This window comes from Thunnus albacares, chromosome 10 (genome assembly GCF_914725855.1).
Source record: "Thunnus albacares chromosome 10, fThuAlb1.1, whole genome shotgun sequence".
Classification (NCBI taxonomy): Eukaryota; Metazoa; Chordata; class Actinopteri; order Scombriformes; family Scombridae; genus Thunnus; species Thunnus albacares.
In genome coordinates, this window is record NC_058115.1 from 26,330,077 (window position 1) to 26,356,636 (window position 26,560).

The 26,560-nt window shown below is 38.0% G+C and overlaps 1 protein-coding gene across 1 annotated transcript; it reads right to left on the bottom strand.

The window, feature by feature from the left end:
* Positions 1 to 305: 305 nt before the first annotated feature.
* gpm6aa (glycoprotein M6Aa) lies at positions 306 to 21,324 on the bottom strand. Its single transcript, XM_044364311.1, has 7 exons — positions 20,434 to 21,324; positions 8,434 to 8,626; positions 7,889 to 8,045; positions 6,384 to 6,537; positions 4,470 to 4,546; positions 3,760 to 3,825; positions 306 to 2,429 (listed from the first exon to the last, which is right to left on the bottom strand). Exons 1-7 carry the CDS (start codon positions 20,468 to 20,470, stop codon positions 2,277 to 2,279), a joined length of 837 nt encoding a protein of 278 aa, XP_044220246.1. The 5' UTR covers positions 20,471 to 21,324; the 3' UTR covers positions 306 to 2,276.
* Positions 21,325 to 26,560: the final 5,236 nt, after the last annotated feature.

The window sequence follows — 26,560 nt, forward strand, 5'->3', positions numbered from 1 at the left end:
GCAGTTATGCAGCTATAAATGGATCATGGATTTTCACAAGTACTGTTCGCTGCTTAGTATACTCATTTATGTTTACACAGTTTTGGGCTACCAACTCTTGTCTATTTGGAATGGCTAGGGGAAGGGGAGACATCTAGTGGTAAGAGCTAGTTACTGTGTGTACTTTGTCCTTATAAACATCAATTCCATTCTTCAACAGTGTTATATTAGCTCATACAATAGCTACTATTACCCATCCCAATACTACCAGCAGCACTATTTCATAACCTAAGCCACAGAACAAAATTGACACAAGAGACATCACGTATTTATTAACAAGTACACAAGTGAATTTTATTTATGCAAGCAAATTTGATCATACAGGTCAAATAAGCCACTTCAAGCTGTTGGCACATGAATGTACAAAACAGATTCAATTTAAAGCCTGCTACTAAGCATTCGTAGTGAAAGTACAAAAGACTAATACGAGGAGAAAGCTGAAAGCATATTTTCAGATCATTACAGAGTAAGCAATGTTGGTACAAGTATTAGTTTTAAGACATGGTTGAGAGCTCATCACAAACTAAATAGACACAACTCAAAGACTACAGTCTCTAATATCAGCATAACGCGGTAAGCGTGGAAGGTTTAGTACTGCACATATAAACAAAGGGTTGATCCAGCAAGACAGTCAAAAGTGTAAAAATAAAGAAGTGAAATAAAGTAACTTTTGAGTCAATAAGACTATATTAATGCATGTCCATGCCACGAAAAACATCTAAATTCACAGTCTTTACTAACAGTACAGTTATCCAACTTCGAGTTGAACACCAATGCGCTTACATCTAGAGAGAGCACAGAAATGGTCAAATAAGTGCATGAAACTAGCTTTTAGAAATACTGACAAAACAAATTCTGCCAGGCAATGAACAGACAGGCCACCTTTGTAGTCCAATGGCATCAGGATGTGTAATTAATACAGTTACTGTCATGAACAAAATTAGTATGACACATACTTTTCTCACATCTGATAATTCCACCAAGGAGTGCCATTATACCAGCAACATTTTAATGTCAGAGTTTCTTACCAGTTGAGACTGATAGATGCAGAGTGGACTGACCGACAGTGATCTCTTTTTTTCTCACATGAATTGTCCTTAAATTGCAGTGCTTAACATATAGGTATGCTTTGATATATCAGTATATACAGTGCAGAGTTCTGCAAAAACAGGAGTTTAGTATTTATAAATTTCCACTTTTAAGAAATTAAAAAACGGGTTATGAAAGCATGTTTGCATGTGCTTTTGTGGTTTGTGATTGAAAGACAATGGAATCATTCACAGTCCTAAAATACATTTAAATGGCAAGATTCCCCCGTTTATCATAAAATAACCCATAATTTATCTTTAATTGACTAATCCCATCTTTGACACACACACACACATATATATATATATATATATATATATATATATATATATATATGTGTATATCAAAGTCATTGTTTCCTGTTTAACAGGCTTGGCACATCTAGCAAATATTTGATTTACTCTAATGATTTGGTATTTATTGTGTTTTCTTGCTATTTTATAGCTTCAAATAGAAAAAACAGATGTAACTACTTTCATGTGAAAGTGGTTTTAATCCCTGGGAATACTGGTATGACAAAGGCGTACAATGCTTCATAGTTGTGTTGTGAGATTTAAAATATTTTCAAAACTAACCACCTGTTCACATACAGTACATAGTTCTTGAACATGAAATCTCCAGACACACGACATGTGTGAAATGTGCTTGAAAACCCTTTTAAGCCCCTGTTGACCCCCTCAGACATCAGCAAAAAATAAATTATGCATCACATAACATCAAATAAAGATGTAAGAAAAATAAAACAATTATATGCAAGTTATGCAAAGTAAAAAAAAAAAAAAAAAAAAAAAGCAGAGATACTACTGCTACTTTTGATTCTACAAACTACACTAAAACTACTATCAGCACTAAACAACTCGTATTCAAGAATAATATAACTGCCATAATGATAATCATAACACCATCCATGAGAGAGGTAAAGGGGCTTTTTTTCATCTGAAATGCTGTTTGTGACTGAGGAGGTTTGTGTGACTTCCCCCCTCAGACCACATTGTCATATGACGCACCAGTGACATCAGCAGTGGCGAGGGCCCTAGGCGCCATCCGCCCCCCCTCGGGAGGGGATGGTAGAGAGAGACAGATAGAAAGACAGAGGAGAGAGAGAGGGAGAGAGGCCGGAGTGGCAGGGCCATGCCTCACGCTGGTCTTTATGTGTAGGCATTGAGACGCTCCTTAGAGCGAGTGGAGTGGATGTCGTGAAGCTCCTGCTCCTCCTTCGACTTGATGTCCTCGTACTTCTGCATCCGGCAGGCGTCCTTCACGTAGGCCCAGTTGGCCGACAGCACCATCAAGTAGTGGATCTGTGATATATAGAAAGTTATCAAGTTTTACAACAATACAAAACTGATTTGCTTTTTAAATTCTGTAACATTTGACTTCTATAATTTGGTCAAGATTCTCACAAGATTTATAGTAGATTTTCGCAAAGTCACTTGGAGAGCACATGAGAGAACTTTATTTAATTGCATTCCATTAGAAAATAGACTCAATTTTTCATTATTATGTTGTTTTTGTGTGGATGCATTTCAACAACTTACAATTACTTCAGTATTCATTTAAAATACACAGAAAAAACTGTCAATGCTTGTTTGTGTAGACTGGTCCTTTAACTTTTTAGGGGACCTTTCCAACAGTCCAGCAGGTGGCAGCACAATACTAGCTATAGCTACTCTTGCACTTTTGTTACCATATGGTTATAATGAATGTATTTTGCTGTAATGACTGAGGTTGTAATACAGAGCCTCAAAAGAATGACAGTTTCTTAGCTGCAATAGCTCTTTTTTTATGATATGCAGAAATACCAGTTAGGTGACTGAGACTTAAACTAACCTTCATAACTGTCAGTGTTGCACATTAAGCACATGTATGTATTTAGTTTGTAGTTCAGATTGTTTTACTAAGGCTCACTTGATGAGTCTGATACGTTTTTAAATATTTTTTTCAGCACTGATTGTTTTTCTGGCTTTGAGGCTTTTTGAGGGCAGCGAGTTCGGCCACAATTTGCACCATCATCCCTGACTAGCAAACACTTTCTGTTTCTCAGAAAATGGCTCCTCAGAAATTACTGAGTGATGTTTGCAACAATCTCTGAGCCTTTCTTCTCCCTGTTTCCATGACAACGCCATGACATGCCTGGTGCCTCCGAAAGAGGGGAGGGAGACAAACCCTGTCTTTTCACTGCGCCAAAATGCCTTCTCTCTCTACAGCTATACTCTCACAGGCAAACACAGCACAGGCTAGTCAAGGAGCAGCCACAACAAAACACATCTGTTTTCACAGGTACAAAATTCCACCACAGTAATCTTTATTTGCAAAAATGATCACCTGCAAAAACTATTGGCTGAGCAATTGAGTAAAATCTGTCCCCTATGAAGAAGATGTGTGAACATCTTTGCTTTTAAAGTAGGCTATATCCCTGAGAAAGGGGTTCTTTTGTTTTTTTGCTTGATTTGAAAGATATCAATGAGATTCATTTACTTTGAAGATGATTAGGTCTTTGAAAAGAAAATTACACGGTAATTGGGGAGATTGTTTTCTATATTGCAGCAAAACAAAGTTTTTGAAGATATGTTTTTTCTTTTATGTTAAGATTTTTGCATCTCTTGAGAGAGGTACAAGCTGGTGTCTCACCATAGCAATGACAGCAGCTCCTGCTCCAGCAAGGGCACAGATGAACAGGTGGAATGTCATGTCAAGCTGTAGAAAAAACAAATCACAGCACATATTAGTCTTCAAGGCTTTATGGGCAGTTCTGCCAGTCAAAGCTCCTACCTGGAAACTTGGCACTTTCAATATCTATTGTTTTAACTGTTGGGGTAGTGGGACTCATGGGACTATGATCATTCTGGTTATAACAACTGTTTATTTTTGTTTTTTGCAGTCCATGTAGGTTTTGTTTACATGGTGATATTCAGATTATTCAGATTATTATTATTCAATGTATTTGCAATGTGTACGTACTGTAAGGAGCCACGCTAGGTTTCAACATACTGTAAACAAACAGGTTGCTCATGTAGCTACCCAGTGCTTCAACACTCCTCTACCATTTGAGCCGCTCTATCACATCAGCTAATAAAGTCTTATACACAAGGTCATCTAGGCAGTGGTTCTATGGTTGAAGTGGAGCGTGTCTGTGGTGGCTGGTGGTGGGTGGCCTGAACTATTTTGAATGAGTGTTACTTTTTCAACATTCCCAGCTGTTATTGGTATTCAAACTAGTAAACTGTTCTTAGATGTTACAAACCCATTTACCATTAAGGCCTTGCAGTTATCAATTCATATTATCTACAGTAAAATTGTTTATAATATTATTTGATATTTAAAAGTTCCTTTCACCTTACCTCATTGGATTCACACATCTTGTAGAATTTCTCTGTTCCAGCACACACTGTTTTCGCCTCAGCAATTGGCACAATACCTGAAATATAATGGTTTATTCATTATGTACGAAAACCAGTATTGAATGCTATAAAACCAAAATGCAGATAATGAATAAACAGCAACAAGCTTATTTGTACCAATACACCATTATAGTACAGACTTCCTGTACGCACAGTCACACGCCGGCGACATATAGGGCTCTAATGTGATGGTGGCAGCACAAATGGTTGTTGACACAGCAGCAGTACTAGTAAAGCTGGTGGCTAATGTACTGAAAGGGGTAGCACTAATTAAAAATAATGAGCCAGCCAAATGAGCCGGTGGCTCATTTAACAAATGCATGTCCTTTATATGGAAAGAATAAGTGTGAAATATATCATAGATAATTTCTGTGCAGCAGGAGATGTTTTATACTTTATGAGTGACACATAGCCTTAATAGTTTCATCATCCATACAGAATATAAAGAAGAGTTGTCTTTGTTTTTTTCAGAAACAAACTAAAGGCCACACGTAATTAATAACCTTTATAGTCTGCTGGTGAGTTTATGTTTAAGAATTAACATCATTGTCATATAACTCTTAATATATTTTGAAACATGTCAACCAAAATGTTTTTCCTAATGCTGCATTTATCATTTTAAACTGTGTAGTTTTCCTATAATATCAATAGGAACTACCCTGTAGTGTTTAGTGACTTCACAGTAATCATAAGAGCTGCTTTGATTAGTCGATCAACAGAAAATTAATTGCACCTGTTTTCATAATCAAACAATTGTTTTTAGTAATTTTTGAAGCAAAATGCCAAACATTTGCTGGTTGCAGCTTCTCTGCAAGGATTTTAAGCTTTTCTGTGTCATATGATAGTTAACTGAATTTCTTTGGGTTGTGGTCTGTTGATCTGACAAAAACGACATTTGAAGACATCACCATGGACTCTTAAGATGAATTATAACAGGCATTTTTCACTATTTTTTGACATTTTATTGACTAAACAATTAATCAAGAAAATAATTGACAGATTATTTGATAATGAAAATGATCTTTAGTTGCAATCCTATTAATCATAAAGTATTTTATATTATTTTATCTAATTTATAACCTCACTGGAATATCGCAAATATTTCTATTGTAACTTGTAATATTTGTTTGTCACTCAGTATTTTGCTGTATTTATACCTAGAGACTAAAAACATTAGTGACTTAATTCATTATGTCATACAATAGCATAGTTTGGTTTTTTTAGCAGTGGGGTTATGTTATTATTTTCTTATGTTGTGTTATTTGGGATGTTTGTATAGTGTAGTCTTTCCCCCTGGCTGTTATAACACTACTATTATTTTATTTTTCCAGCTCGGTCTGTGTATCCTGCACAGAGGTCCAAAGAAAACAGAATTTCAGACAGATTTCAATACTTTCAGCAGGATATTTGTTTATATTTATTCTTTTATATGCTCTACCCTCAAACTAGACACCATACATTTAATATAACAGTGTACAAGTTGCTATTAGCTGGTGTTTTTAGGTGATTGCAGTGAGCAGAAGAATATAGAGATGGAAAGTATGATGGGGCCTACAGTTGAGCCTTACAGGACCCCGCCAGAGTACTAGCTGAGGTGGATGGGGAACTGCCCAATCAGATAGCAGGTAAACCAGTACATGGCTGTGCCTTTATCACCAACCTGACAGCTTAGTCTATGGGGGACAGTGACTGAGAAAAAACCTTACCAAGATGTTTTGATTGAAGCGGTAGTACAGTACAACATAGATGTGAGAGGTGTTCAGCAGTGTATGACTGTATGTCCTGCAGACACCACAGTAATTGAGATCTGAGCTGTCGGGGCTGGAGAAATAGAGACAGAATATTCATACTTACCATACTGGCGTGGGTCCAAGCAGAGTGTGGCCCCCTCCAGGAAAGTAGCGTTTTGGCAAATATTCCAGATGTTGAAATATATAAAGACTGGGAGAGAGGTAAAAGCCGTCACTCCGAGCCAAGCCAGCATGAAGATGTATGTCAGCATGATGAACTGAAAGAGCAAAAGAGGACAACAGATCAGATCTGCGTACAGAACTAATTCATTTTATTTTTATTTTAATTTTCACTTTTTAAGTTAAATTCATACAAATTAGGATGATGTTTTCTATATCCTGATTCACACTCTAGTCTGGCTGAAACAGATTCTTTTGAAAATTGTATGTAATTACCTTCAGTGTTGATGTAGCTAATTACAAAAGATTCACATTTTAAAATGCCTACAATTGGAAGATGACAACACCAAAATTTTAATTGTGATTATGGTTTTTCTCATCAGTAAATACTACACAGTCTACATACAGCATGTGAAAACATGTCAGGCTATTTTAATAGCTGGTGTTTCTCCAAATTAATTAAGTTAAATGTGAAGTTACTGTACATCTACCACAGTATGTATTTAGTGTTTTGTTCCAGGGCATTATGGAGGGACACATGGGTACTGAGGTACACAAATTGGCTGTTGTGAATCTGTAATGCTTTAGCCAACCCATCTTATTTTGGCTCCATGGACACAAGATTAGCACACACTAACTTAATGAACCCAATGACCACAAATACCATAGCATAGCTCATTTCCTTTGCCTCCCTGGGGATCGTCAGATTTGCTAAGCAATTATATCCCAGAGATAATCTTGTTAGGGTTGCTGCAGGCTCTGTGAAATGCTCCTAGTGTTTTATTGTTGTTTTGGCAGTATAATAAAATTATGTTGACTGATGTTTTAATGAAATTATAGAGCATTCAATTACAAACATAAAATCAGGAATACATTTTATAAATAATCTGCACATACACATGTAAACTGACAAATAATTTAGTGCACAAAAACAGTGTGTGTTTTGCTGTCTGGCTTGTCACACTTGCTCAGTTCCTATGTGTCCTACATAATAAGCTGATTTGTATACAAAATTAGTAATAATAATTAATCTCTTTGATGACACTTTAACAGAACTTAATACAAATTCAACCTTTAATTGGTTAATAAAATATTTTGCAGTGTTCTCTACCTTCTGTTGAAAACACCCATTGCCAACAGCATGCTGGTTAACAGCAGCAGTGATTTGTTAAAAATAAACAGAAGAGGAGCTGGGTGTGGATATGGAGTAGTGATTGCTATCATAGCAAGTCACCTAGAGAACCCTTCAACCACTCAAAGGAAACTTCCTGTGAAATCACCCGATATTTAGACTGTTTGACTACCAAGTGATTTCTGAAAACTGCAGTCCAAATTTACAGCAACATTAGCTTATGTACAGTCATAGATATGATCAATAGACAGTAGAAACAATTAAATAAAAAAATAAAACTAAAGTTGATAGTTATTATGTACAAATGTTGGTCGTACCCAAGCGCTGACGCAACGTCCACAGGTGGTGATCTTGAAGTCTCCATACAGGTCTTTAATGGCTCCACTAGTGAAAAAGCCCTCCACCATCAGCAGGATCCCGTAGACGAAGAAAGCCGAAGCAATGCCATAGATCACATACTTGATAATGTCAATCCTGCAAATGAATAGAGAGCCACTGAAAATGTGCACAACAAATACAATGTTATGCTTTGTTCTTGAAAGTGTGACAGGTCATTTTGTGAAGTTGCAACACAATGATGCCTGGAAAAGAAGAGGATTTAATTATGGGTGAAGTAATGTTATTCTTTACTTTTGCTTTCGTGCCTCAGATAATGCAGATGCCATATTATCCAAAGGCAAAAACCACTTCAATTTGGAGATTTGGTTCAGTGTGGGAAATATAGGCTATGTCAAAGAGTTCATTTTTGTCACTGTGGGTATTCAAATTTTCTATTTATATTATTATATTATAAATTCTCTTGAGGATAATGTTTTCTCCAACTAAGTTACTGTTATAGCCAGTCGATCCTTTTTCTACTCACATGGTGAAGACGTCCAGTGCGTCCACGGGGCTCCGCACCACCTCAAAGTAGTTCTGGAGGATGGTGACGGTGCCAGTCAGTGCCTCATGTCCACAGCCGCAGAACAGAGCCACGCCCGCGTAAAGCAAGATGGTGGCTATGAGGGATGGGTATGGGATCCCACCCAGGCATTTGATGCAGCATTCAAGGCATCCTAAACAAACAAAGAGATGAAAAGGATCAGTTCTTAGTCAACGAACACTAAAAATAACACTTTAACTTCTCAAAGAAAACTCAGGTTGGGTAGAATTTCTGTCTTTGGCCCACTGTGACACAAAGTTGGACAAAATTCGTACTAATTTGCTATGCCTTAAATTATTCAGCAGAACATTGCCAATGGGTGAATGCATTTGCATGGTGTACACTGTATTGCCATTTACTTTTTGAGAATCTCCAACATTCAAACCACAGTTGGAAGGCAGCCATGCATGTGCATGCTGGAGCAAAATACAACTTGACAAAGCAGCTGGACCACAGTACATCTTATCCCTGATATATGGGCAGCTGATGCTTTTATGCATCTTATGTTGGAGTATTCAAATCCACAAAATGGAGTGAGATACTCCATACTATGCTGTGACCTGAAGTCACATTTTCCCTGTATTCTAGGTTTGTGCACTGTATTTGTTTGTTCTTTTCAGCCCTACAGAAGATGCTGACATTTTATTCAGCACTAAAAACTCAGCCTGAGATTTACATAGTGGTCCTGACCTTTAACCCCATTCTTCTATGCCTGGCTTTCTTTCCCTGGGGCCCTTAAGGTGACTAATCACTGCTTGGCTCCAACTTCAATCTCCTGTCGCAGATTGCTCTGTAAATATTTGTGCACGCAAGTGTGTCTATATGAATCGCTTAGATTTATGACTTTCCTTCTCATGTCTGTGTATTAGTGAGTGTGTACACGAGCACTGAGCCAGTCATTTCTCAGAGTAACGACAACAGAAGTGGAGTTTATTTCCTGTCGAAGCACGGAACAGAATCAGACTTTATAGGGTCTTGCAGTACATTGCAGTATATTAACCACACAGACACTATCTTTCACCAAGCCAAGCCCATTCTGAATCAATTTGTAACTCCATCTAGAGCTGTATTAAAATGGAGGGCTACATACTAAAATATGCACAGCTATCTGAAACCCAAGTCAATATATGCATTTGAAATGTTCATACAAACCAAAAATTCCTCTAGGATCCATTACATCACGATCATGGCTCATGATTAAATTCATCTGCATTCACACTGCTGTCCTTGTTCAGGAAAGAGACTAGACTGTATGACTGCACAGTCAGTTTTCATTGTCAATTTTGGAGATGATAAAAGATTTCAGGATTGTTCATCAAGTATATTTTCAGCAGCATCTCTTTTATGATTATCTCGCTGTCTTCACCTGTGTTACAAAGCAGGAGCCAAAGCAGTATCCCCCCTCCTCCTCCTCCTCCCCAACTCTCTGCTTCTGGCTCTGATTCAAACCTGACTGGAATACCAAGTAGCTGGTCCGCCTGCTGGGCTCTGCTGAGCGCTCAGACGCTTGGTGCAGCCCCGACCCTCGCCCAGGCTTGCCTGGATTATCTGCATCTTCGCTGATGTAATCCATTGCTGAACTGCACTGCCTATAGAAGGTGTATTTCCCCTTCTTACTGTGTTTTGAACCTTTCCTTTTCATCCAGGAAAGGTTTCTGAGAAAGAATTCTGTTTTTAAACCTGTACAGCTTTTCACACTTTTGGGGAATCTACCCAGTTCAGCTACCGCAGAAACAAATATGAACAGCTTAATTGAAATACTCTTGAGTTAGGTCATTAATGTCTGTTGGACGTGCTTGTGTTCCCTGTTTTTAGCCAGTGTTTGTCTTTCTTTTCTTGGCTTGGTGGTGCTTTATGCTCAAGTCGAGTGTAAGCTGGTTTTCTTTATGTTTCAATTTCAAGCATGCCCTCCTTCTCTCAGGGAGATCTGTATATGTCACAATATATCAAACTGGAGAATCCCTCCAGGAGCAGGGCATGGGGGACTGTGTCATCACTGCCTTGGTATTTCTTCAACACAACTACTGGCCCAGCTCAGGGGAGTGGGGCATCACTTGGGAAAGGACATTAAAAATTCATGAATCACATCACCTTTCATATATTTTAGGCTATCAGGTTCTCACAGTGCCATCTGACATCCACTCTCGGGTGGTTTCACACCAATTCACATCTCAATTCATGTGACTTTGACTACCTGTAGTAGGTTTAAATGACTACGAGCGGCCTCTTGGATGAATGGCGAAACAACTTCAATACTATTACAATTTCCCTAGCGTTTTGAAAGTCATTTGTTAAAAGGAAGAACATCAATAAACAATCGACTCAAACAATCAATTCCTAGAAATATTTTGTAATGGGGTGTTTTAATTTACTTTTTTGGTAGCACCCATTTGCCTTCAACTTGCCTTGATAGCACTTTCATAAGTTGTCTCCCAGAATACCTTTAGATAGCCCCCATAGAAATGGTTTGAAATAGTTGAAGGTGGAATTGTGGTATTATTTCCTAACAAGTGTGATCATTCAGCTGGTTTAGGAGTGTTACTGTCACTTATCTCTTGTAAATATCCAAATGGACTTATAATATGATCTGGACAACTGAGAATCCTCAGACATTGCTCGCAAATTCATTGCATTCTGGTTTGTTGAGGCTACAGTCAGTGGAAAAATATTTACTCATATTTTAGATTAAAAAAACAACTGTTGTCATCACCATTAGACCTATACTAGAAACCTCCACAAGACATCTGATTGACTATATTCGGCCACTTCTGCATGTAAAAAGGAAATACAATATGCTCCATTAAAGAACTGTTCCCAGAAACACAGGCTTGAAGTACCATTTCAAGTTTAAAAAAAAATATATGTTTAAGAATCGATCACTCATTAGGTACCTTGCTCAAATGCATCCACTGTTTACAGAAGATAGAAAAGGATATTGTCACCACCTCTGCCCTCAGACTCATTACTCGTTACCTTATCATTTCCGATAGCAGGCAGTGACAGGATTTATTGATGTGAAGGTGTTCACTGACAAGATGAGACAGAGGGCAGTCACATTTACCCCTCATGGTCTGGGTCAGTGTGCCAGTTTAAACAAGAATAAAAGATCCAACTATCCAGTCATCTCAATTACTCACCAAACAGACAAGTCAGCAATGAGATGTTTTTATAGATGGACACTTATTTTAGCCTTAATGTCATATGTAAGATTGTTTACAGTAGGTTTTTAAGAAGCAGCCTGATAGATCACTTGCACTATAAAGAACACTATTTATTGTAATTTGCTTCAGAAATCACCCAAAATGGAAGCAGTTGTTACAACCTTGCATGAGTAGAACATCCCTTGGATTTGTAGCACAAACCCATGCAATCTTTCTTTTGAGACATGCTGGTTATATTTGGTGCTGTAGACATGCAGAGCCTGTGCTTTACATGAGGGAAGATGAGCAGTAATATAAATGATTTATGTAAAGCCCTCAATCAGGCTTTATTACCTCTGCATTATTTACATTTCTGCACAAGGATTAAACCAGCTGGAGCAGGGATCTTACTATTTGTCATTTTTAAATGTATTTTACTTCTCCCTGATTTACAACAGTGCCAATCAAATAAGTAGTTTAGTATCATTACTGCTTATTACAGACCCAAATAAGACTCGTAGCTACTAGTTTGCATCATAATACTTTGAGCTACAACAAAATAATGTCGTCTACGTGACTTGACTGAAAGCAAGTGTTTCCATGGAAACAGTTGAAGATGAAGTTACAGAAAGGAGATGGGTGCGTCAGTGAGTGGATGTAACCAGAGTGGTGTTTTATTGATTGTCGGCTTTTAATTTCGTTGAGGGGAAACTCCAGGATCCAGTTAGGAAAGGTGTATTAGAAAAGGGCAAAATTAAATGACCATGCCAAATGCAGGTTGAAGTTACTACTGAATAGTAAGTCTTGCCTCACTGAATGAGTCAGTGGATGCTTGTGTGTGTCTGTGTGTGTGTGTGGGTTATGTTCAGCCATGGCTACATTGTCATCTTCTACTTAATTTTGTCTTTAATCAGCTCTTGTCACTCTAAAGTTCTAATGTGTAATTCACATTTTTAGGGCTTGCTTTATGTTTTTGTGATACACTGAGGGTATTTCTTCAGCTGTGATCTGATAACAAGTGTTAGATGTCACCACCTCTGTATTATGGCAAACCCCCTCCCATATACTGGCTCTTCCTCTCATTCCCTCTCTGTAACTCTACATTGATCTTAACTGACTGAAAGATCGAGCTGGTGAAAAACGGCAAGCAGTGGTGCAAACTGACTTGGAGAGCTACTGGATGCTTGATCCATAATTTAGAAGTGGCACAGTGCAGCAGAGCACAAGCCTCTCAAATTTATTATTCATGCTTTCTGCTTAGCCCAACATTACCTGCAATGAAAATAAAAGATCCACTGCTTGATGAGGAGTCGCAAGTATTTGAATTGATCTTGCTCCCGGGTGTAGTAGTACTTGTCTATTGAAGTACGGACTGATGGCCAGTCAAGTTGGGAATTTGGTGTAATTGACTTTGGCTAAGCTGATTTAAATGGACCATTAGAAGTTGTGATGAAGTAGGTCTGTCTGCTCTTTGCTACTGGTCAAGCAGGAGATAATATAGAACTATTCTAGTATTTTAGATATTGTATGGCTTTATTTATTTATTTATTACATTATTAAAGCTATCCCCAAAACATTTTAGGTTAATGAGTTTAAAAATCCTTAAAAAAAATTAAAATGAGATCATTCTTTTAAAGTAACAGTCAGATTTATAAGGCTTCATGTTCCCCGTGTGTCTCCAACAGAGAAGACACAACTAAGGATATTCTTTCCACTGAGTGTTAATCAAATACATTTCACTTGCCAAAATTGAAAATCTGGCAACACGAGGATTAGTCTTAATGAATTTTGAACAAAGAGACAGGATTTCAGGAGACGGCGGGGTTTTAAATATATTATCCTCCTCACAAAAAAGCCTCTGTTAGGAAAAAAAAAAAACGTGAAGCCTACATGACCCCAAACACCGCAGTCCAATCAACAGAAGGCGTCTCCTTAATACAAAGAGAAAGGATGACCCCCTCCCAAGGCCCCTCCCACCTCCTACTTCTCCTCCATCTGTCAGTGTCATATCCGACAGGCAAAAGGGACACACACACACACACACACACACAAACACACACACTCACACTCAGACTCTTACTGACCCAGTCAACATACACATGAAGGATGAGGTTATCTTTAAATAATGCTTAGAGCTAAATGACGTCCTTCAAAGAAAACATGTCTCAACATCTGGGAGACAGTTGGGGTTAATTAACGAAGCATTCACTGCCCTTTTCATGACACTAATGGGTTAGATGTTGTGTGTCCATATTGACAAGTGCAGTATTACAATCATTTTTCAATTATTCTTTCCTTACCTAGTTTCTCACTTGCCTTGAGCTCAAATTTGTATTTCTTGTGGCCGTTTATGGGTCACAGCAGGAGTGCATTGTGATTGAAGCAGTCAATATACTTATTACATAGCCTGTTGGATTTTTTTTTTTTCCCTACTGGATCTGTTTACAGGATCTTGTCAAAGGAGAGACGAATTTTACTTAAACATATACTTTTAAAGTTTCAAGAATCTCCCACATTTATCTTTCATAATTCCAATCATTGATTTTATTTCAGTCACTGATGTTTTTATTTGGCTAAAAGTATTATTTAGCTAACATTTTTCTATATCTATTGGTGTTTTCAACCATATTTTCGAATTCAGTGGCAGAGAACTTATATTGTACTTGTGCGTAAGCCGATATGTCAGTCGTCAGTGTAAGTAAATGCAGTATAGTATCAAACTAAAAGCATACACTGACACTAAACTGTGATCCAATTTGCAATATTGTTTAATGCTCAAATTATCACCCTTTTATTCTTTTTAGTGTGTCATTTGGGTCAAAACATTACTTGCTGTATTAATAAGCTGCATCTTTCTCTTAAGGTTAGGGGCACCCAGATCATATATTCCTACACATATCTGCTGATAATGATATACCAGGAGTTGTGGCATAAATGCTGATGTGAAACACTTTTTCAGATATGCTTCTTCCAATGTAATAACATGTATAGAAAAAATATAAGGGATGGTTTCAAACTCATCAGAATAGCATTAAAGGCTTTTTATAGATGATATTAACCCATAATAATTTTATATGGTGGTGCATCCCTAATTAAAATAGCCATATGGAAGCAATGTGTTCAAAAAAGATAATAAGATGCAGTGTTACAAAATTAAAATAAGGAGGAAACAGAGAAAAAAATGATGATCAAATCCGATGTCTTAAGGCAGATCCTTGGTGCATGTTGACTTCACTTGCACAGCAAGACGTCTAATCAGACTCAGTTTCTGCACATACAACTAGCAGTTATTAGTTCCTTATTACCAGAGGAGTTTTGTATGGGGGTGGGGTGGCAGTGAGCCTGGTCCTAGAGAGAGAGAGAGAGAGAGAGAGAGAGAGAGAGATCTCAGTGGGGGGATGGTGTGTCTGTGTCAGTCTGAGAGTAATGGGCGTATACGTGTCTCGTTGCTTTCCTATATTTAATGCGCAGCCCCCCTTCCCCTGAAGCGAGCAGGTTTTTTCAGCTCCCGCACGCCCCCATCTCCTCTGCACATGTTTAATCAACCAGTATGGTTGCCATGTCAACTGCAGCGCAAAATCTGAGAATAGACCGGGTACTTTAGAGCCGTGACCCACTTACTGTATGTCAACAAATTCAGTGGGACAATAGTGAATGAGACACATTACACAGATAACCCCTCTGGGCAAAAAGGACGTTACAGGCCAGGTCCAAAAGCTCAGCTACTGATTTCCTCTCTTTCTTCTCTGAGAAGATGGAAGAGTCTGAACAGGACTGTGTGACTGCTGAGCAGGGATGTGTCTTTTGTCAGTGCCAGGTTCATGGCAGGAACTGAGGGGCGAATGTCAAAAAGTCAAGAAAAGAGAAGAGGGTTGTTCTTTTACTCTCATTTTGTACATTTTAAGCAAGCAGCTGATGCCCTTTTCCAGGGTGAAATGAGCTTGAATATCTTAATTGCCAACAATATAACAACAAGGAGTGTTGGAATAAAGACACATGGCATAAACAATAGATTGCATTAATAGCCTGTCTTCATTATGATTGAAAGTGGCAGCAGTCTCTATGATTGCATTCAAATTAGATGAATAAAAGTTTAAATTTGAACTTTCTGCAGCTATAGTTTGATATAGACTTTTACAATAAGACATGAGGAAACATGAATGTCATGAAACACATTTAACATAAGAATAAGCTTGTAAATTAGTCCTAGTGTTAAAATAAAACAAAGCAAAACAACTATGGCGGATATAATCATTGCAAAGATCCAGTAAAGATCTTCAGGGAATGATCTCACAGTGCATCATTATATTCTGAACACCTCTCCCATATCTTAACCCTTATCTATACTAGGGAGTTATTCCTGTGAGAACAACAAACAAGAAAACCCTCAGAAGTTGTCCACTAAGAGCCCCAACAAATTTCACAAGAACAATTGGTGGAACTCCCTTGACTTCTACTTTGGCTGGAAAGTTAGGATTCAGAACAATGAGAGAGAGAGAGGGAGGGAGAGCGGGAAGGGTTATGTATTGTAGCATGACCACAACACTGCACACTGATATTTTGAGTTGATGCTACATTATGTCAAAGTAGAAAAGCCTCTGAAATGGCATTCAGGCAATCATGAGACGACCAACCTCACCGGATGATAAGGAAACTCTTGGATGTGCTACCACTTAGAAATAAAGGAAATGAATAACATCTGCACTAAACGATCAAATACCCTATAAATATGCCATATTTAGTTAATAATCATTTGTGGTCCTGTATATTGGCAAACCAATGATCCAGTCTAACCACAGCACCCACTGTATATTCAAAGCAGCCTCTTGTGAATTCACCATGCCTTAACCTCAATGCAAATTTGACATTTATTACGGGAGATGAAAATTCAAAGTGCATGCAACTCGGTGAATCATTAAAACCAAAGCAAGACTGTGTCTGCTGTGTTCTTGCCATGCCGTTAGACAAAAATGCTGCTGTGTTTTCAATATATTTATTATTTCATCTAAATTGACAAAAAGATGTCAATGAATTTCTCATCATCTAACAGTTTGCCAAGTTAGTACCCAGATCAAACTGATCAAACAGAAGGACAAACGGTGACGTGCAGAGCAGAGTCTTGGCTCAGGAAATGCTAACAGGTGTGCCTTTCTCAGTTTTTCCGTTCTGTAGCAATTAACAACACCAGCATGAACTAATCCCAGAATATCGTATGGTTTATTCTTAAACAGTATTATCAATCTTATGTTCATTTGCATAACTTTTCCGCAAAACTCGATTCATTTCAGACCTGTGATCAGTTTAACTTAAACCTGCTTGTTCTAACGTTGGGCGTTGGTTTGCTCCCTGTTGCTGATGGTCCCTTTGGTACATGGTGTGCACTGCTACATTTGGCTAGCAGCTGAAGTGAGCAGAGCCCACCTGGTGCATCTGACTCATAATCTGAGATTTGCTGCCTCAGAAGAGGAAGACAGAAGGGCATTAACGTGCTGTGAGTGCACTTATTGACACACATGTACTTCTTCTGTGGTAGTGGTGCCTAATTTATTTGCAGTGTGTAGTTTCTTTGGGTGAAGTTTTTAGCATTTCCAACATTTCATCAACAAAATTATATTGAATTGTTCTTTAACATTGAAATAAATTGCTTATAGGTAGTAAAGATACTACCCAGTTGACAATAAAAACCCTTATAAATCTCAACACACAGTTTCCCTCTCATAGGTAATCAGTGTTGTGTGACTTTCATGAGCTTTTAAAGTTGTTATGGCTGGACAGAAATATTGTTATAGAGCCTGTGTTTTTTCAGCACTTTTGCTGTAGGTAGTGCTTGCTTGAAAGTCACTGGATAATGTTTCTCCCCATTGTTTTATGTCTTTTTTTCTCACTAATTTAGTTATCATGTTTATTATCCTATATAACCAAGGGTATAACTTGCTGTTTTGCAGCTCATAACGTCTCCTGAAAATGAGCAATAACTCTTACAAACAGTTACATAATTTTACTCGGAATGGAATGAAAGTGACATGAAACAAAATCTGACAGGGCGGATTTAATGCTCATCACGCTTCATCAGAGCAGTCATTCCAATCATCTGTTGTCTTCAATAACCAGGTGAGGAGCTGTCAGTTTTAAGTCATTAAATCATTTTATGAAAGGCACTTTAAGTTAAGTGTCCAGTGATCCTTGTCACTTTGCTCTAACCTCTGTATCGTAAGCTGTATCACGGTTGATTAACCAATGAATGTCCTGAAGTGTTGTGTCATAATCTTATTGGAGCCAGATAATAAATAGGAACCTGTCTTAAAATTTACTGTTGGCTCTCATAGGTATAGTGTATAAAAAAATAAAAAAAATAAAAATTATGAGATCAGTTTGGAAATTGATTTTAAGAAACAACTTGTCACTTATTATTTGTTTTTGTATTCTTGTATAAGTGGAATAAAATAACAATATTTATTATTATTATTATTATTATTATTATTATTGTTGTTGTTGTTATTATTATTATTGTTATTGTTATTATTATTATTATTATTATTATTATTATTTGTGCAACCACCAGATTAACCTTTAAAGCATAACCTGTTAGAAATGGACCCTGCATGTCACCATATAATCTAGAAAGGCCTTAATTAAACTTTGAACTGATTCATCTTTCACTCTCTAGTTAATCTTGTTTAACAGGCAGACATAAAGGTTAACATGCAATCTGTTGTGGTCACATCAAATTACTGAAGAGTTATCATAAAAAAGTTGAAAGCAAATAATTTAAGTAAGTCACTCAAAGAAACAAGTCTAATTTTTGCTCATGTTTGCTGTGACACCTATGCAGTGACTCTTGAGGGTGTGTCACCCTGCCGGACATAGAACTGTGGGTGGCTGCATACATTTGTCAGGGGGTTGGACCAGCTTAAATGTCATCCTCAGGGATAACAGGTTGGTGGTGGTCATTTACTTTTTAACCACCTCTTTTTGGATAGTGAGCACTTTTACAGTAATATAAAGCACATATTAGACCATATTGAAGACATATGGACACAAATATATGTAATTTTCAGAATGCATCTTACATTTCATTTTGAACCTGTTTTGCCTGCTTGAGTTTTAAGTTCCAAGCCATCCTTTCAAACCATCACAGTTTAACAAGTGACACAAAAACAATTACATCATCTGCAAAAAAAAAAAACAACAACAAACAAGCAAAAAAACATTGACATTAATCTATGAAATAGCTTGTGCAGACCAACTCACTTTGCAGTAAAAATCAAAATGAAACTATAGCCCTCCGTTTGAATGATTTCCAAACTTTCAGATATCTTGAAGAAAATGTTCACCAGTAAAATATGGGCCAGCAGAGCTTGCAGTGTATGAGTGTGCATTAAGTAATTACTGAGTCTTTACAAACCTGTGCTTTGCCCAAATGAATGGACGTGACTTACAGAAATGCTTGCATGGATGCTTCTTTCAGTTGAATGAGCATTTGTGTTAGTGGCCAAGGCTGACAGATTTTGCTTTCTGAACAGGGATGCTTGAGTACACACCTAGTAATGGCGACCAAGTGGTAGTCAATCTAAAGCTGTAAGGATTTTGGTGGTGCATATGCCAAGCATTATAAATTGTCATGGGGACTGCATCCTCATAAATAATTGTTTCTCAGTCCCTTCAACCTGCAGGGTTGCTACTGCATGTGCAATACTAACATATAAGGAAAGGATTTTTTTCTCTATATATACTAGATGCTTTTGCTTATCATATATTCCCAAATCTGTCTCCTGCACTCTGTCAATCTCTCGATCCCTTCACCGTTTCTTCTTCTACTTAATTTCTGTCATTCTGACTCTGCCCCTGTACCCGTTTCTGTCTCTCTCTCTCTCTCTCTCCCACACTCTCAGACACATTGAACTATTCCACTGTTACAGAAATGTCATCAGCAGGAGTGGGTGAAGAGATAATAGATAATGACTACACTTGGCCAGTGCCATGGCAACTGTTTAAGCTCATGTGTATGCCTGTGAGGAGCACTGGGTTCCAGGGAAGAGAGAGAGAGGAAGGGAGAGAAACACAAACATATGAAGCCATGCCTGTCACATGAAATAAATCAAATAGGGAGGGAGTCAAGGGAGGCAGAGACAAAGGTGTGTCATTTCAGGATTGCTGTAAAATGAACCTCTTAATTCAAAAACGTTGCTTTCCACTAGTAAACAAAAATATCTTCTCTCCACTCTCTTGCTTTGTGACTCCCAACCATTCACTGAATCATTCATGCAGAGAAAAGGTGGTGGTGGGGGCGTGTGAAATATAAATAGAAATCCACTTTGCACAAAGCAAACACTGCCCCTCTTAAATGAGCAAAAGAAACCCCTGTTCCTGCATCAAATGTCGCTAAGCATCGCCACAACATACAACGTCTGGGTATGTGGACACAAAGGACAGAACCTGAGAGTTGATGGATTAATGAGTGTGGAAGCTTGGTTTGTTTCTTCACTCTTCATGTCTCCCTCTCAGCCATCGCGACAAGCATGAAAGCCATATCAAGCAAACAAAGACAGTCCAGTCCTGTGAAGCAGTTCACACCCCTCTGACTACTCAAACAGCACATACAGACGTGCACTCTTCAGTGGAGTGCTGACACTCAATGGACAAAGGAATTACCACAAACAGCTGCTCTTCTATTCAGAAAGGGAAAGGCTAACATTTGTGCATTTGTCTCTGCAGAGGCACTGCTGACACACTGACAAAACATCCATGTCAGATTTACTTAAGAAAATCTACACAAACATGCAAAGAAATACCTTCTTACCTTTCTGGGTCTGTCCCTCATCCATGTCTTCTTCCATTGTGTTGGTTTTGTGTTTTTTAGAGCAACAAAAGATTTGTGAAAAATGCCTGTTTAGGTTTCAGGTTCAAAACCTTATTTATTTTTAAGGGGTAGTCCACGAAACAAAAAGTCTTTCTCTCTCTCTGTCTCACTTTTCCACTTTCTAGATGTCCCTACTGAACACTGAGATTGCCTGTCAGCTGTGGTTTCTGTCAAGCGTCCGGGGTGATGCGAGGGATCACTGAGTCTTTGTGGTGCTGTCCATTGCAAACTGCCATGGCAAGTGCTGAAAGCCTCCTTGGTCCCTAGTGGAGAAGGAGGAGGAGGGGAGTTGGGGGGCTGGATGGAGCAGAGGGTGGTCTCTATGGTCGGCAGGAAAGCGCATGTGTGACGCGGGGGTATGTAGTTGAAAAGGCAGGTGTGCGAAAGATGTGGAATTAAAGCATTGAAAGAAGCGCTGGGATGGAGACGGAGCAGTAAGTCGAGACCATGTTTAGACAGGGGTGTTCATGAGCGTAGGTCACCCTTATATACCCGGCCCACCCTAAACACCCCTGGCTCTCAGACAGAATGGTTAAGCCCACCCGCCCCTCACCCACACCCCCCATCCCCCCCAGTGGCTGTGGCTCTACTGCATTAACTCAACCTCTCTTTAAATAAGGGAGGGGAACATCTGATTTCCCCTGAAATGGGATTCTCCTAATCTTATTAGTCATACAGATTCAATTATACGATCACTGAGGAGGTGTCATTGGATTCTTATCATGTGCATGCACACTATATATGTAGGCATGTACTGCATTAGTAAAGTTGTTGTCCACCATTGGTGAACTAATTCGAGATTTAAAGATCCCCTCCAGACATGTTTTCCTTTGTTTGGAATAATAAATGGTGTTTGACATGTTTTTCCACAAAAAATGTTCAGTTACCATGTGAAAAATCATTAAAATGACATCTACTCTCTCTCCCTCATTGAAAAATCCAGAATCTATGAATATGAAAATATTTTTCATTTCAGAAGTTAAACATACATGTTGGGCCCCAAAATAGCTGTGATGTGACAAATCATGCTAGTAGGTACACTCCTTTAACTCAGATTTAAGGTGAGCACAGAGAAACTCTCCACCTTCAGTACTGTAGATGAATGTGAAAACAGCCTTCTAGTGTCAAACTCAGCACATACAAACAGTATCTCTGCACGGTGAAGCTCAAATATTCCAACTGAAGGAACAAGACGAAAAACACATTTTTGACTGGAGGGGGACTTTAAATTAAAGGATTATGGTGTCTACTATGGGTTGAAGTTTTGCAGCTCAATCTTATGAAACTCTCTGGAAATTCAGTGAATAATTCACCTAAAACTGACTTTTTTGGAGATATTTTGTCATGAATGAACTACCTTAATGTTGTAATATTCCATGAACACTTCCATGTTGTATTTCATGTGTATATATTGTTATATATCTAGAAAGGTTGGGCAAAAAAACCTGAGTAGGGAATACGGAAAATACAAAGTTTATCATCATTTTAGTCTTTATTTACATGCAGGGGATACACTAATAACTCACGAGACCGCCAAATAACAGAACATATATGGATGCATGGATAGACTGAGTGACAGCTTGAATGATGGGAGGCATGGAGGAATAAAATTTCATTCAGGTTAACTGCTGAGGGACGAAATGTGATTTATAAATAAACTGACTTGACTTGAAGAATGGACAGATGGGTGGATGGATGGATGGTCAGACAGGTGGATTAGATGAAACTTTAATGATCCCTGTGGGGAAATTGAGTTCCTTCTGCAGCTGAGGATTGGAAAGCAGTCGAGGAAAAAGCAAGCAGAGAGTTTTGAGAATGATGCAAGTAAACACAGTGTAAATAATGCATGGATGGAAGGGTGTATGGAGAGACCAGTTTGTGGTTGGATAGATGGGCATTGATTGCAGAGTCTGACAGCTCACTTTGCAGGCCTTTTAGAAGGATAGCGCCATCCTCTTGATTAATCTTGATTAGCATAATTACTATAAATAACATAATGTTTTCAAATGAATGTAATGACTTATTAATGTTAAAATGCAATGCTTTATTAATATTTAAATGCTAAATGAAACATATTGAATGATAATTCAATTAACATATGTACCATGTCCAGTCACATGGTCTGACCTCCCATGTCCACTGAGTACTTCTTTCTAATTTAGTAGCTTATCTGGTTTCTTTATCAATGAGTGAGTGCTGACTTTTCGTGACATTAAGAGCAGGTTTTCCCTAAAACAAGCTAGCTTGGGCTCTCCTTCCAGCAGATTAGGAAACTATCAGCTGGTTTTCCAAGTTACTTTCCAATTTGTGCAATGCTGCAGGAGGATGAAGCTTGTACCACTGGTTAACAAAAATTTTAAAAAAAAAATGTCGGCCACACCCATGTTACCTTGCACCTTAAGGCTTGTTACCTGTTTCAAGAAATTGAGACAGTTTTTTTTTCCAAACCAACCCACAATGTGAAAAAAAAAACTTTCTTAACTTGTGTAATTTGCAAACTGACTACTGAAAAACACAAGTTGGGTCGATTCATGAATGGATATTTTAACTGGACTGAATTCAAGTAACCATCCTTCAAGAAAGTGTTTCCAGTCGCTGTTTATTTAAGATGTTTTGATTTCTTGTTTCCATTCTGTCTTCATCTTTGGTGTTTATACAAGTTAAGAGAATTTTTAAAAAATGATGATGAATGTTTTTTTCTTCTTCATGTTATGTCAGTCAACATCAGTATCTAGGAACACATTGATCCTTGTATCTTGTACGGTTAAATTAAAATATTGTTCACTTTCCTGCTCAATGAAATCAAATTGTAAACTTTAAATGTACTTTATGAATGCACGCAAGTATACAAAATGTATTAGATTAATATCTTCATCTTTATTCATCTTTGTTCTCATTTTACTACATAATGTTCAGATATTAATAGCTAACTCAATTACGACACATTAAATGATCAGCTAGCTCACAAAATAAGATATATCAAGGTTTTAGAATAAAAAGTTATAAATACAGAAAAGGAGTCCTCGCTGTGCAGTATGTAAGGTCTTTTCCTATTCTCACTTTGACCCAAAGGACATTTTTCCTTTGTGTCATGTTGTATTTTTTACTTTAACATCACTTCCTGTTGCCATTGACCTTTCTATTGTGCATCTAATAGTAGCTTTGCTCACTCCTGTTTAGGGAGACCGGTGCAGACTTCTAGCATACAAGGGCTATTGTGGTCACTTGTCACTTTCACTGTACAGAGGTAATTAAGCTCCACTATTCTTCTGCTTAGTAACCCAGTAAATTCAGTTTTCTGATATGTTTGACTTACTGAGCTTGTTTTTTAAGAATATCAGCTTACCTTATTTTCCCCTTGCCAGTTATCATTAATCACCAAATAGCAACTTAATTACAAGCCCACTGTGTTCTCTTTGTACTGTTTTTAAATCTTACTTTACTGATCCTAATTCTTATTTTACACAATAGATATTTGTAGTGCATATGATTTAAAAAAAACTGTAAATATGAATAATAAAATTAAATCTTTTGGTGAAGGCTGAATTTTGTTCAAGCCTCATAAATAACATTTTTACTCTTTATTTAAGTGGTATTGTTTGCATGTGGCACATAAAATAAAATACTAATTTTCACTTAATTAGCTTTAGTCCCCTGGGATTTTGATAATGAACAGCAGCTCGCAGCTTGTTAGTCACTAATGCATTCTAACTAAATTGAAAATATGTAAATAAATAAAAAGTTAATTAACGGATACTGAATAAATGCATATAAATATTATAATATGACATGCACTTGACTTTTCACACATTTGTGCGCATGCCTAGTGCCCCACCCTTTGCCTGGATAACATGGCCACACACTAGCTTACCATGGCTTTGTTAATAGGGGTGGGAGATTTGCTGTGGGTGAATGGGGGAGGGGTCTTTTTTTCCAGGGGAATCCTTAGCTTACAAAGCCTCACAATACCCCCTCTGGCTAGTCGTGTTCCTGTCTGTGCTTCCAACAAGGCACTGAACCCTCCTCCCCCTGCTGCATCCCCTCGCCTGCGCCACTAGAGCTCCCTTCACACTGTGGGTACCACGATGCTGATAGGAAAAATCGGCAGATGGTGAAATACTTTCTTAGGGCATTTTAGCTTTGTCGGTTTATAACATCAGTTGCCTGGCATTTCCAATTTCCATCACAGATGCTTTCTGTGTTTTGTACTTGAATATTCTTTAGGTGCCTGCTTATCGGCACCCGAATGTGCCTGAATGCATGAATATAACTTGTGGGCAAGCATATGTCGCTAGAAATCCTATAGCCACTGTCTATGCTCATGACCAACAGAAGGAGCCAAAGAAGCTCACGGTAAGCTTATTAATGTCTTCTGGTTGCTTTTCAGTATGGGCTTGCTTGTTGCCATAGCAACCAGGCCCAAGATACAGTTCAGCAGGAGAGGCGTGTAGATGGAGAATAAATATAAACATCACCCTCTAACCCCGGCCAGTTCTTTTTATGCAAATCAGTCCATTTTACTTATCATTATTAGTGTTTACAGTATAATATGGTGAGCATAATGAATGTTTCAGGGCTCTGGCAATTCTGTCTACATTTATAACAATGCATAAATATTGTATCACTTGCTGTTGGACTCTACTCGTACCTTGCTATCTGTTCTTTTCAGAACAAAGCAATGCAGCCGAATGTGATAATCAACACTGAAAATCCAAATTCCGATGCTCATCACCCCAGCGCCTGCAGAAATCAACAGGCGACAGTGCGCTGGGTCTTGAGTGCTGATGTGTGTTCACGCCCAGTCAAGCTGAGGAAAATCAAAAGACACTGAAAGATTAAGGAGGTCAGGTTTTACAGCTCCACTGAGGAAGGCGGGGAAAGAAGCTTTACCAGCCATTGACTACCATGGAAACAGGACGAGCTGCTTTCACACAGACCATAATACTGTAGATAATAAATATAGATATAGATATAACAAATATGCTGGTGGGTTTGTTCCAATATAAAACATTCATAGTTATTCCAAAAAATAGCTGATAATAATTGTTCTAGATATTGCATTTATTTCATTATATACTGCAGTTGACCCAAATGCTGCAGTTTAAGAGGCAATGCTAGAGTATCACTATGGCACAAATACTAATCATGGTCAACTGACTAATAGGCTGTTGAGTCTGTGGAGATCATATCATTACAGCATTGTCCTATCTGTCAGTTGAAAGCCCAGGCTCTTAGACCACATGAGAAACCAGGCAGTGAGCCAGAAACACTTATCATCCTGTCATCTGTTTTTCACTAGCTTCACAGCTCAATTGCACTGTACACTGAGCATCCACGAGTGGTTGGAGATTTGGGAATCTGAGTGGCTTTGGCACCAGAAAGAAACAAATCCACTCCACTTCAAGTATGCAAAATAAATAATTTGTTTTGCAAAGGTACATAGATCCTTATGTTGACTGTCCACAGACTGACATAGATGTATTACTTGTGTGTATGTGTTTTTTCCCCAGAAATAAAGCATGGATTAGATTGGTTAGAAACTATAAACTTAAGAGAACAAGTCAATAGTCTGTAGCATTCACATGTGTTATTAATCCAGATTACGGGTAATGATTCTCCTTGCCAGTCAGGTGAAAACTCTGTGTTGTACATTTGGTTAATAGTATTAATTAATCACAGTTACATATATAGTAGCAAATATTCCATATAGTATACCACCAGCAGTGAACATAAAGCAAATTTGTGGCAGTGTTTAATTTTACACCATCAGACAAATCTATAAATGCTGACTGATGACAGACAGTACATGCTGAGTGTGTTTCTGTATTTATACGTGTTTGTTTTAGGAGATTAGGTAGCAAAAAAACCTATTGAACTACAACTTCAACTTAAGTTATAATATAGAGTAACAAGTTTATTCCATGAAGGATCTTTCACACATGAAGTTGTACTGTAAGTAGCTGTTGTCGCATCACTGCAGAATCACTCTGCTGTAACTGGCTCACAGTGACTAGATCATTAGCATAAAAATGTGTGTGTCAGAATAGTCTACAGTACTGTATGTGCA